This window comes from Pogona vitticeps, chromosome 10 (genome assembly GCF_051106095.1).
Source record: "Pogona vitticeps strain Pit_001003342236 chromosome 10, PviZW2.1, whole genome shotgun sequence".
Lineage (NCBI taxonomy): Eukaryota > Metazoa > Chordata > Lepidosauria > Squamata > Agamidae > Pogona > Pogona vitticeps.
Window position 1 is genome coordinate 14,097,051 of NC_135792.1, and position 13,828 is coordinate 14,110,878.

At 39.5% G+C, this 13,828-nt stretch overlaps 1 protein-coding gene across 2 annotated transcripts in view; it reads right to left on the reverse strand.

The window, feature by feature from the left end:
- Positions 1-1,768: 1,768 nt before the first annotated feature.
- Positions 1,769-13,828, reverse strand: part of RHPN2 (rhophilin Rho GTPase binding protein 2) — a 54,515-nt gene continuing 42,455 nt past the window's right edge. Inside the window, exons 10-15 of one of the 2 annotated variants that reach the window (XM_020812652.3) lie at positions 12,259-12,378; positions 11,230-11,424; positions 8,173-8,249; positions 7,014-7,160; positions 5,189-5,344; positions 1,769-4,260 (exon numbers count right to left, since the gene is read on the reverse strand). In XM_020812652.3, coding sequence (XP_020668311.3) covers positions 4,006-4,260; positions 5,189-5,344; positions 7,014-7,160; positions 8,173-8,249; positions 11,230-11,424; positions 12,259-12,378 — 950 coding nt within the window. In that variant the 3' untranslated portion in view covers positions 1,769-4,005. The remainder of the gene's footprint in view (positions 4,261-5,188; positions 5,345-7,013; positions 7,161-8,172; positions 8,250-11,229; positions 11,425-12,258; positions 12,379-13,828) is intronic. The other variant, XM_020812654.3, reaches the window with a different exon arrangement.

Sequence of the window (13,828 nt, forward strand, 5' to 3'; positions counted from 1 at the left end):
GGGCTGGACTTGATAACCTTGATTGCCCCTTCTAACTTCACTTTTCTATGATTCTATGAAAGATTCCAACCCTAAAGCGAACCATTTAATAAGGCTAAAGCCAGCTGAGACTCCATGAACACTCTAATACCTTAATACTTCCCTGTAGCCTTGGAAAAGGCATTGGAGGAGAACTGAGACAACTAAACAAATGTAGTGGTGGGAGAGGCTGTCCTTGCTTCTCCTCAGCTCTCTGAACAAGGGCAAGGGGCAGGCAGGCTCACGAGGTAAGGAGCTGTTAAAGGGAAACTTACTCCTAACTACCATTGTAGGTGAGGTACAACTTACAAAATTTAATGTGAAAAAGAGCAACTGACATGATCAGACATGGTTTCTCTGACTTGGAGTGCCCTGCCATTGTGTCCCAGGGCACAACTACATTACTGTACTAAATAACACCAAACCTGGATACTTTAGAAGGCAGAAACAGTATTGAACCAGTAGAAACAAAATGAGTTTCCAAGGGGGGAAAACGTTAAAGAATTAGGCAAGTAAAAACAGATGCACAAATATAAGATGGGTGACATCTGGGTCAGCAACATTATATGTGAAAGGGGTCTAGGTGCCTTAATAGATCACAAGCTAAACATGGCACAATGGAGTAGGAGAGCAACAGCAGCAAATATTAGGCTGCTGCAACAGAGATGTAGGAAGTACAAACCCCACTCTGTTCTGCCTTGGTCGGACCTTTCCTGAAATACTGTGCCCTGTGTTCTGGCCACCACAGTTTACACAGGATATTAAAAAGTTGGTATATTTCCATAGCAAGGCAATAATGTATCACAGCAATATGATACCCACATATTTGGAAGGCTGTAATGGAGAAGATGGAGCAAGCTTTTGTTAGCTCCAGATCAGTGGTTTTCAACCTTGGGTCGCCAGATTTTATTGGACTAAAACTCTCAGAAATCCTGACCAGCACAGCTCGTGGTGAAGGCTTCTGAGAGTTTTTGTCCAACAACGGATGGGGTCCCAAGGTTGGGAACCACAGCTCTAAAGTGAAGGGCCTGAAGTAATGGATTCAAATTATGAGATACGAGACTTCACCTAAACATTCAGAATTTGTTGTACACCACTCAGAGACCACTGGTAATAGCGCGGCTTAAAAAAATCGTGTAAATAAGCAACTTCTTCACAGCAATAGCTGCTTAATATGGAATGGACTGGTGGATTCCCCCTTATTAGAGGTTTTCAAACAATCAGATGGCTATTTGTCAGGCATGGTTTAAACATGAACGTCCTTGCTTTGGCAATGATTCTTGGGGTGCCTTTGTTCAATGATTCCATTATTTGAATTTCCACCCAGCCTCTTGCACTTTGATAACTTCCTATTTCCACGTTATCTGGCCATGTAACTTGAAGGGAAGAAGCATAGCTCAGTGGAAGAATAGAAAGCACCTGCCAACTAACCCTACTTCCTTCATTGACAACATGAAGGAGAGGTGGTGGATCTTTAGCAGTCTTAATTTGGATTTCCCATCTAGACGTCAGCTCCCAATGGCCAACAGTAAGGGATGATGGGAATTCTAGTACAAAATATGTGAAGGACCAGAGATTCCCAATCCTGGTGTAACAATGAATTAACATTTTAAAATGTTGTGACCTCTGTTGGAGGTTACAGTGGCCAAAGGAATCTAAGTATTTAAAAATGAAATAATGAATGTTATTGACAATCTAGACCTGTTGCCTATTGTACAGATTTTTTTAAAAATCAGAAGATTATCTGGAAGGCTTTCTGTATACATTTTATTACGTTCTAGGATCAGTTCCAAACATCGATTGAGATATTGCACAACACCAACAACAAAAAGAGCAGCAGCTATTCATGATTTCCTTTCACAGAAGGATTCTATAACACAAATGGGTTTATATCTGCATTCTAAACAAACATCAACAGTGAAGAAAAGTAGCACGTCTTATTCGGTTCATTAACTGCGGCAGAAAATAATTTTTTTATCATACATAAAAATGCAGATTCATTCTTAAATAAAATTTAAACATTTAGGTATTTACACCATGTTCGAAAAAAGCTTCTTAAAAAAAGAGAGAAATAGGACTTAATACAATGTCCAGATCTTTGCAAAAACAAAACAGAAGGAGGAAACAAAGAAAAAAGCTCCACAGAAAATATTTCCTCACATTTCCTATCAGGGAAGCCCCTTACAACTCCACTGCTCCTTGAGGTATGTCCCTCTCCCCTCCACAAGTTCAGGCAGGAGTTAAGATTTTGCATGCTTCAAAAAGTTTTGGCTATCAAACATTGTAAGATCTACTCTGTAGACAACATTTCAGCCTAACAGGACTGTGTTAGCAACCTGCAACTTAAAAAAATAAAAGCAGCAGTAAAGTACAAAGCTTACAGAGGAAGGAAAAAAAAGTCACAGTACCAGTTGGACAGGTCCCTGGAGCAATTCCTAGATTTCATTTAAGGCACTGTTTGTTACATTGCAAGCTCTTTGGAAACGGACTTCAGACTTGCTGTCACTGAAGTATACATAAATTTTAAAGTGAAACTTGGCAGACGTTGGCAGTTTAATTTGGGCCCAAGTGGTTGTTCTGTTTTCCCCACATCTCTTCCTGTCCAAAGTTTCAGAGTTGCAATATGTGGCCTTTTTAGCTCGTCATCTCTACCATAATTATTGTTTCGCTTAAGATATGAAGCTCCAGACCAAACCATGTAAACTAAAAAGCTTAATTCTGAAATATTTGGACTACTGACCTTTTCTAGCAGAAGATCAATGTGATTGTTTTTTAACCACAGTACCAACTACACCAGACATGAAGAACTTGCACTTTTTTCAATATTGATTAACTGTTAGCCCCACTGTACCTCAACACTGACCATGCCAATGAGAATCAGGGTTCAACAACATCTAAATAGCCAGTTTCCCAGTCCTAACCTATATATTACAGCAGCAGCATGTAACTTATTTTTGTGTGAATCCATCTTGTGGGGCTGCCATAAATTCTGAAGGGCCAGCACCAAGTTTCAGCCAGATCTTAGCCACCTGGTGAACTTCCCTAGTGACGAGTGATGCAATGTAAACATCACTGGGTGGCTGCCATTTTAATTTCCCACAATGCTCCAAACATAGCATGATTAGGATTTTAAAAGCTGACCAGAACTGACTGGAGTATCAGGAAGCAATCTCTCAAAGCACAGGAGTATTCCCAATTGTTGTATGCTAATGAAAGGTCCGGTTAGAGACAGTTATGTGGGCCTTTTCTATACCACTTACATCCTAGTCCCTTAATATGTTACAGCACTCTAAGCCACAAAGAGGTTGCGCCCCTTGAGCTGTTGTAATGTACCAAGAAGATGTGATGTTCTTTGGACCAGAGATTTATTCCATGGAAGTCCTCTGCACCACCCAAGTCTTCCAAAATACTGCTTCTCTGTGTTTCTGTACAGTGTGAAAGTGTTTAACTCTCAGACAACTGAGCCTTCTACCCACTGATTCCTCCCTAATATCACTGGACGTCAGTATGACTGCATGAAGGTAAATAACAAGAGAAACTACTCCTAAATTCTGAGTTACCTTGGCAAACAACTGTTGTCCTCCATCTGAAAGGACAGAGAGAAGATTCAGCTCACCTTCATTCAGAACTGCTGATACTGTGTTATATCATTGTCACATTTTAAATAATCCTTCATGATCTTTGCAGCATGATAACATCTATTACATGCTGTACACAGCTTTATCGGTAGTTTTACAAGATAAGTAATAGGTAATAGGAAGACAGAACCCCATACAGCCATTAAAAAAATAAAAAAAACTTCCAGAGTAATCATGATGAAAATGGTCTGCTTTACCAGCAAATTCGATACAAAATCCTTAAATTGAAGGCCATATTTGAGCTGAGTGGGCTGTGTACATCCAGGACTATTCCAGGTTGACTACAATTACACATCGTATTTATGGCACATATTCAGGTTTCTAGATGAAGAAACCACCTTTTTCCATTTTAGTACAAGGAGCTATCGGTACTCAGAAGCGTGAAAGGAGATGTGAGTTTCTTCTTAGTTGGAGAACTTCCAGTTACAGCAGCAGGAAGGCAGAGTGTGCTGGCTGCCTTCTGCCTGTTCTTTGTTCCCCAACTCAAAAAGGACAGTTTAGGAGTTCCTTTCTTGGCCTGATCTGTTTTATCTTCTTCCATGACCAAACAGACCAGCGAGTATGTTTTCTGCATTCCTACAGAGTAAGTTGCGCTTTTGTTGTGCTGGAAGCAGGGGAGGAGGAGAAAGCAAATGAAAATGAGATCAGTCATCTGTGATACATTGACAAAATTTGGAAAGAGAACAAAAGGAAACAGTTTGTGAATCGTTTTCTGAGACAGACTTCATTATTCTTCTGTGTTAATTATATTCTGTTTTGGGAACCGAACAAGCTAGACACTGAACTCCAAGAATTCTTGTTTATTATTAGATCCTTCAGAAGGCACCTGGGAGAAACATGTTTCATAATGAGGTTTGTCCAGTGCTTCATCTTTCTGAGAAAAGGCTCTTTATGCCCCATGGCACAGTGATTAAATTGCAGTACTGCAGTCAAAGACTCTGCTCACAACCTGAGTTCAATCCTTATGGGTTCAAGTAGATAACTCAAGGTTGACACAGCCTTACTTCCTTCCTTCTGAGGTTTGAAAAACGAATACCCAGCTAGCCGGGGTGGGGTGGGTGTGGGTGGAGTTGTTGCATAATTATGCTGTAAATTGCCCAGAGAATGCTATAACACTATGGGGTGGGATACAAGTTGGAAAAAGAGAGACATAACATGTGTGCATGAAGTGAATGCATTTTAAGATAATATTTTGTATTATTTTAATACAGAGCATTAAGCACTCCCCCACACATGCTAGAGTTAAATATATTACTACAAACAATCTTGCCTCCCACTTTATTGGGGACATCTTATTGGTTGAATAACAGCACAGTACTACACATAAAAATAACTTCAGTTAAAAAAACACAAATATATAGTTCTGTCTACTAAGAAGCAAGTCCCACTGAGTTCAGCAATGCTTAATACCATGTTGTTTCTGTGTAGGATTACAACTAAGTGCTTTAAATCGAGTAAGACTGCAACCTTAGCTATGACAATCTATTAAAGGACTTTCTGATCAGTAGTGAACCATTCTCCCCATTACTTACGACGGAAGGCACAGTATCTTGGCAGCTGATCACTTGCATCTCCATTTTTTGCTCTTTCAAGTTCTGGATCTTCTCCCAGACCTCAGCCACTCCCAGCCATTTGCAATCCGTGCCTTCAATGGCAACAATGCAGTCTCCTTCTTTCAGACCTGCCAACTTAAAATCATCACGCACACCTTAGTATCAACTAACATGGTGCAAAATATGAAATATTTTTTCTGTACTGTGGTCTCTGAAGGCAATTTACTTTCTTCAAGGATTATTAATGTGTAAACTATAAGATCCTATAAGATCGTTGCACGCAGGGCGGCTGAGAGTTCTGACCCTGAGAGAGGCCCGAAAAACAAACACTAGAAATTGGGCCTTCTCGGCGGTAGCCCCACAATTATGGAACTCTCTTCCGCCCGAAGTCCGCCTGGCCCCTTCATTGGGTGCATTCAAAAAGCTATTAAAAACCTGGCTATTTAGACAGGCCTTCCCTGAACAAACTATACTCTGATACAATAGTGTCCAATAATATAACTTCTATCATACTGCCATGCTCCATGTTATAATTGTTTTACACTTTAAATGGTATTTATTGTATTATTTTATCCTCACTGCACTTTATGATTTTTGATTTTCGCCCCATGTGTTAATGTTGCTATTTGCTATTTTGTTGTTTGTTGTTATTTGTTTTAAATTGCCCCAAGTGGCCTTGGCTGCCAGATGGGTGGTAAGAAAACAAACAAAAACAACCACCTGCTGCTCAACTGCAAAATGATGGATTTCAGTATGGGGGCCAAGATTGGTATTATAGGTTGCAATTCTTTGCAGAAAGCACCACTGAACAGGCCATGTTCTGGATAAACATGTCCAGGGTGGCAAGAGTTAAAGATATAAACAAGGGGCACAGTGGAGTGGCAGAACACATGCTTTACAGGTGCAGCTTCATCATACAAAAATATGGTTGCTCCTGATGCCAGCAGACCTCTGTACAAACTATCCTCCCAACCAGAGTTTGCAAGATACCAAATGAACCCAGGTTTGCAGACCTTTTCCTTCTGTCTTTTAACAGCTTTGCTGTATGCCTTGAATTAATCACAATCTGCTACAAAGGTTGAACTAATAAAGCCATGGTAAATGACCACTCTCCAAACACAAAAATCAGAAACTGACCATGTTGAAGGTCAGCCTTAAGCTATGGCACCATTTAGGATGCCAGAACAACTGATGGTGAGCACTAAGCTGCAATCTGAATGTTAAGCTGCATGCAAGAAAACTGGCTAGTTTCTAATCCATACTCTTGATGAGTGGCAACCCTACGCTAAATAGGGTTTAGCAAGTGATGGGATTTTACAGCAGTAATCTCTTTCAGCTCCTACAAAATATAAAGAGTACTGTGCACTTAACCAGAACCCACCATACTGTACAATACACAGTTTAGTCAACTTCAAAAAATCTAGGAGTTCCAGCAATGTTTACATTGTATTTTTGTGATGCACGTTCACAGTTCATAATCAACTTAGACATTAAAATACCCTATTCTATCCAGGGAGGGCAGTTCAAACTCAAACAAACAAACCAACAAAAACCCAACACCAAAAGATCTGATTAAAACAACTGGAGAACTGCAAGTCTATAGCCCTACTTATATGTTTAGTTCAATTGCATTTTTCTGTCCATTGCTGGCATGTTGTTTTGTTAATATTTAACTCCGGAAATGTAACTGAAATAATCATTTTACCCTCGGAACAAATGTGAAAGTTTACCATGTCCATCTAAGCTATACAGCAGAGCCATGAAAAACAATAACAAGGAAATTATAGGAGGGTTTTCCGCTTACTGCTGCAGGAGAAACTAAATCAAGACCATGAATGTGCACAGGGGGGCCTCCTTTCAGGGTAAATCCCGGGTTCCCAGCTTCACAGCAAAAACAAACTGTGCGAGGAGCAGTCCACTTCTGCTTTGCTGAAAACACTGTAAGTGGACCCTGAGACACAGACAGCATGAAATTAAACATTTCTCGCCATGAATGTGCAATTTTCAAGCCACACTGGAAACATTTCTCACTCAAACACAGACAATTCCTGTCACCTTAGCTAGAAACAGCATTCCAATCCTATGCTATATAATTAGACACCCAGCACTTGTCTTAGGCTTGACACAGATATCAACACATTCTACTGTCTCAATCATGACTGAGAAATTATTAGAGGTACAGTATCCCCTATATTTTGAGGGACTGGAATAACACTAGCTGCAGTGTCTGGAATTCTGCACCTATGCAATGAAGGCCAAATAAGCATGCCAAATAAGCATGCATGCATGCATGCATGGAGTCAAAAAACTCCTGAATTTTATCTTCAAACATATATCCCCAAATGAAGATTAAAAAACAATGCGAAGACAACTAGCTATAACTGTCTTTTTTTGTACCGCAATGCCAGAAGAGCATCTAAAACTGTAGCCATGTACCAGACCACCTTTCTGATTTCTGAGAAACCTTCATAGCTACCTAATTTTCCCTTACCATCATCCAATCAAACTCCTTCTAACAATAAATTTATTTCATAATTTAAAATTAAAAAGGAATGTAACAACTAGTTAAAACGATCTGAAATGAAACCGAATGTGTAACATTTGAAAATAAACAAGCTGATTTTTTTTCCATTTTGAAAATCTTCTCTATCCTTCTACTCATAACTTGGGATAAGCATTTACCTCTTGTTTACACAGGCACCCATTTTGAAACAGAGCTCATGTTTACTTAGACAACAGAACATTAATTAAAAAATAGTCTACGGCTACTCATAAACCCTTAATGAAAATGCATTTGAAAAGCCCTTCCTTAATGAGATATTAGCATTGTAAGGAACTGAACATTGCTTATAGTTTGTTTCCTCTCTGATGCAAAAAGGAATTCACATTCATTAATTGTTAAAATGGCAGAGTGACACATAGAAGGAAACATTGAACAGGCAATAATACAGTTTTGTACATACCAGTCTCTCAAAGAAGTCTTTGACTTTCACCTTGGAAAACTGAGGAGCAATAACTTCTATTTTATGGTCTGTCTTAGCTACAAAGAAAACCAAGCATATATTAGTCTTATTTCCCCCCAGGTTTATATTGTTCTCTCACCCACTCTCTTCTTCACAACAATTACAGTATTTCAACACTTTAACATAATCTAAAATCATGTAAAGATAGCTACAATGTGTGAAAACCTTATGTAAAAAATATATAATTATTAAAAGCATGTATTTTATATGTGTATGTACATGTACATACGTAAGACACGTAGAATTGATAAATAAAAGATTTCATCAGATGCATTTTTTAAAATACGTATTTTCAGATAAAATTAATTTTATATGAATTTCTGAATATAAGCATAGGCATACATATCTAATTAATTCATGATACAGTGGACCCTTGACTTACAGACGGCTTGACTTACAGACTTTTTGAGTTAAAGACTTCTCTGGCCGCAAAATTTAGGTTTGACTTGCAGACTGAGATTTGACTTACAGACCAGAAAAAAACCAAAATGGAACAAAAACGGCCTGTTACGGGATTAATCGGTTTTCAATGCACTGTAGGTCAATGGAGACTTGACCTACAGACTTTTTGACTTGAGAACCGCCTTCCAATACGGATTAAGTTCTCAAGTCAAGACCCCACTGTAAAGGCAAGATTTTTCTAGTTTAAATCTTAATTTTTATTTCATATTATTTGTTCTCTGAAACTGTATTCCTTCAGGCTACTTAAATAATTTTTCATTAAAAAGAAGCAGTTCCACTAATTTCTACCTTTAAGTCTTTATTGAGATTTGCTTTATTAAGCAGCTGCAGAGAATCGGAGCTCTGTGATTCTATGATGCTTAAGAACCTTCCAGATTTCAGCATCATAAATTACAATGAACACTTAAGCTCATAAATAACAAGAAACTGAATCCTTCTTAATAAGCAATTAAAGATTAATGAAAAGAAATGGGAAATACCCAGGAAGAGGTCAGCAACTGCAAGTTTCCTGCTTAAATTGTTTGTCTGTTATGTGCAATCAAGTCAAAACTAATTAATAGCAACTCCAATTAGGTGTTCAAGGCAAGCGAGATATTTAAGGAATGGTTTACACTGGTTCCACTCCCCCAGCAAGTTTCTATAGCTGAGTTGGGATTCAAATCCTGTTCTCCAGAGTCCTTAGCCCATCACTCTATGCACTACACAGCACTGGGAATCATGCTTAAATTAACACTGACAAAAAGATGGATAGCTTTGCCAAAGCCCCCCTTCAGACTTAGCAAGCTGCAAACCACAATACATTTTTAGAAAAATTTCTGAAGGATATGGGGAGACGCTGGAGGCTGCTGTTCTCCACCCCTCCAGTGCCAGCCGAAGGGACACTCTTCTGTGTGAGCTTCTCTAAAATGTGAGGCTGTTGAATACACCTTCATCCACATTTTGTTGTGCCAGGAATCCAGATGTAAGAGAAATAATCCCTTCTCAAGTGAACACCAGGAGCTTTTGAATGCTTATCTACAGGAGGTTCTTTCAGTCTGGTCTTTGACCAAATTCAGAAATTTATAATTTCTGCAAGATCATTTAATCTTTAGAAGAGCTGGAAGTTCTTCTCTCCTCTACACATTCCTGCTCTTTCCAGGTGCAAATCACTTATGTGCAACTGCATAGAAGGTATGATGAATGTAAAAATAAGTCAAAGAATCTTTGTAAATAATCCAAAGGCCCTGCAATTTTGAGAACAGAAGAACACAGGAGGTGCCAGGTTGCCTCAAGCCCAAGCCTATCGAGCATTCTGTTCTCATGCTGTCCAAGCAGTTATCTCTAGGGATGAAAGTTTTGGATTTTCCAGACTTCAGATACCATAATTTTCCATCTGAGGAGTTCTACCCACCTTACAGACACTAAATGTTGTTCACCTGGAGGAAAGACCTAAACTAGAAGGTACTGATGTTTGGCTAGGCCTAGCTCCATGCCATGTCCTTTTCCTTCCCTGGTGCTAGTTGGGAACTTTCTGAGCAGGAAGTCTGGGTGCAGCGAGACCTAACCAAGCTTCAAGCTTTCCAATTTAGGGCTTTTTCCCAAGTGGTCTACATTTAGGTGGGTCAAAGGTGGGTATCTTTGCAGATGTGCCTTGGTCTGCCAGAAGGACAAACAAAAATGTTGAAACTGAGGCTGTCCTCCTTTGGCCACATCATCCTAGAGAACCAAGGCTAGGGTTGCCAGATGTCAGGCAAAAGGAGGACATGTCCTCCTTTTTAGCCTAATGTCCTCCGTCAGGCAGGCTAAGATAAAATGTCAGGCTTTTGTATATTTTATGTTATAATTTTGGATGGGAGGGGGAGAGGTGGAAGGACCCCCTTCCCCCTGGCTTTCCCCTCCCCCCCTGCCCGCCCACCCCCGGTATTTTGAAAAAAAGCCTCCATTGAATTTATTTTTAATTTTTAACATGACTGTTTCTTGATCGGTTCACTAAGAGACATTTATTGGCAGCTGTTGTAATAAAATTGTATTGATTGTGGGTTTAATCTAGAATGATTCAAATGAAATATTCAATATGTCCTCCTTTGTCCTCCTTTTTGTCTTTCGATGTCCTCCTTTTAGTACCAGTGTATCTGGCAACCCTAACCAAGGCAGGGTTCTCTAGAAAAGACAATGATGCTGGGAGAGATGGAAGGCATCAGAAAAAGAGGAAGACAAACTATGTGGTGGACTGACTCCCTAAAGGAGATGAGTTTACAAGAGTTTACAGGCTTGAGTTTACAAGAGTTGAGCAGGGCTGTCGAGGACTGGGCATTCTGGAGATCACTTATAGAGTCACCATAAGTTGGAAGTGAACCGATGGCACATAATAAGATGGGTAGAACTCCCCAAATGGGAGAATCATGATACCTGGAGTCCAGAAAATCCAAAAATCCCATCCCTGGTGGTCTATGGGAAGCTCACATCAGAACATGAGTACTATAACACTCTTCTTGTATTTCCTATCAAGTGGTCACCAGAAGCATACTGGGATTTCTCAGCATGAAAATTACTTACAAAGGATATCAGGAGCTGGCAACAAACTCAAGAAATCATCTTCTACTTCCTGCTGTGAATATTTGAGCAGGGATCGCTTGTGTGCAACCACGAGAATTTGCTGAAGAACATCTATATTCCGGAGTTTTTTGCACAGGCTGCAAACTCTTAAGGCTTCTTCATGACAAACGAGAGCTCTCTTCAAGTGGGCTTTTCCTAGAGAAACAAAAATGGGAGAACCATAAACAGGATTGCAGGATTGACTGTGTTTTCTTTTCTCCCTTGCTTGAAGTTACTTAAACCAGTAAAGGCTGATCCTATCATAGCATGGTTTTGCCTGCGTTTCCTTTTCCAAACCAGAGCGGTGAAACCCCAGAACCACAATCTGTTGCCATCTGAACAAGCTTCCTGCAAGAAGCAGATGACCAACATATAAAAATAAGGATTTGTTCTACTGAGAGTAAATAGATGTGATTTTATAAAAGCGTTTCCAGAGATAGAGCTCTGCACACCATCAATTAAAAGGAGCAACAGGTCTTCTGCCTTTTCCTCCTTAACACGTTTTCTGTGGTTAAAAAAAGAGAATAATATTATTTACTGAATATTTTTAAATTAATTAATTAATTTAAAAACCCACATGTATTAGCAAAACCATGCTACTCAGATTTGTGCCTTTCAAGGGAGAAGTGTAGTTTCCCATCACCTGTTGGGCAGCATAGCAACAATTATTTTTTTAAAAAGTTGCAATTTCTTCAGGGTAGAACAAGGCAGGACAATGGCTTGACCCTTATGTTGGGACCCTTATGCAAATGATGGCTTTGACCAGATGGTTTTGGTTCTAAACCAAGGATGGGAAACCTTCCCTTTCAATGTTTTGGCCTTCAACTCCTCTCAGCACCAGACAGCATGGTTTATACTGGTTCATGAGAGATGTAGTCCAAAACGGGGGGAGGGCTGAAGAGTCCACATTCTATTCTAATTTGTGATTAGTGAAATACCTGGTTTGACGTTATGTCTGAACAGAACCAAGAAAGGGGCGTTTGGTCTTACCTAGTTGTTTGCGTCGAACTCTGTCCCTTAAAATAGCCAAGGGTGACAGAGCTTCTGGCATGTGGTCGTACAGTTGGGAGAAGGCCTTTTCCTGTTGGTCTTCATCATCGTTTTCACGTACTGGAAGAGAGAAAATAAACTGAAATGAAAGACAGAATGAATATTGGTTTACTGTTATTTCCTGTGTGGATGATATACCTTAAGGCTTCCTGCTCTGTGAAAGTTATTTCTGGAAATGCTGACCACTGTCAGAGAGGCCCACACTAGCCATTAAGCTACATTGCCCAAACATCCCAGGAGGGCCGGATGTGCTAACGGCTAGGGAAAATCTTCCTGCCCAATACCCCTCCCAACACTTTAAGTCACCCTGACTGCTCCAGGGAGCTACCAAAAATCACAGGGTTAAGCACTATTGACACTTACGCCAACCCTGCAAGGTAGGAATACCAAAATACCCACAAAATAAAAAGGCACTCAGAGGGTGGTCAAGGCAAGGCCCCTCTTTAGTACCAACAACTCTCCTGTAACCAAGAAACCAAGCTGTTGTAAGATTTTATACTTTATTAAAGATGTTGCAAGAAAAAGACAAAACCCTGAGGTTTCCAAACAATTTCAAAAGTCATGAAAATTAATCAAAAAGCCGTACAGCAAATAAGCATTCAAAAAGATTCATGGCTTGAGGCAAGAACACTTCCAAAAGAGTTCCCACAGGAAAATAAGAAAGCTAGCTAACCTAAACTAATTCACATATTGGCAGAATATCAGCATGGTTCCCGAGCACACACAGATGAGCATAGCAATCTCTTAAGAGGTACTAAGTAAATTCCCTTCTCACTTTTATACCCATCATTCTTATTCTACAAACAATTTTTTTATTAAACAAAAACACATAGTAGAGAAACAAAAGAACAACAAACAGATAACACACAATAATCATACAAAAAAAACAAACTGAAACCAAGTGCCCCCCCCAGGACCAATGGAGAAGTAGACCTTTTCCTTTACTTCAAAGATTCCCCTTCCCCTTCCAAAATTGCAACGTTTCTTGGGATGGTGCTCTTCCCTTCCCCTTTATTAATACATAATCAATGAAATCTCCCCAAATTTCTGCAAAAGTATGCCTTTTAAGCACTCCTTTCTTTACTTTAATGTTACATGTTAATTTGTCACTGATAGCTATATTCCATAACTCTGTACAGTGGACCCTTGACTTACGACCATAATCTTCCAGAAGATGGACAGAACTCAAAATGGTCATAAGTCGAAGCACCATTTCCCATTGAAATGTATTGGAATGTGATTAATCCATTTCGGCTGGGGAAAAAAATCCCAAAATAAATAAATAAATAAATAAATAAAACACTGCAAACCCCATAAGAATGCGCTGGGGCTTTAAACAAACAAACAAACCCAAAAATAAATGGAGCAAGTCCCAAAGGCCCTGGGGCTTAAAAACACAAACAAACAAAAAATAAGCAACGGAGCAAGCCGCACGCTGGGGCTGCAAAAAAATAATAATAAATCACCAAAAAACAAAACAACACAGCACAGAAACATAATCCCCCCAGTC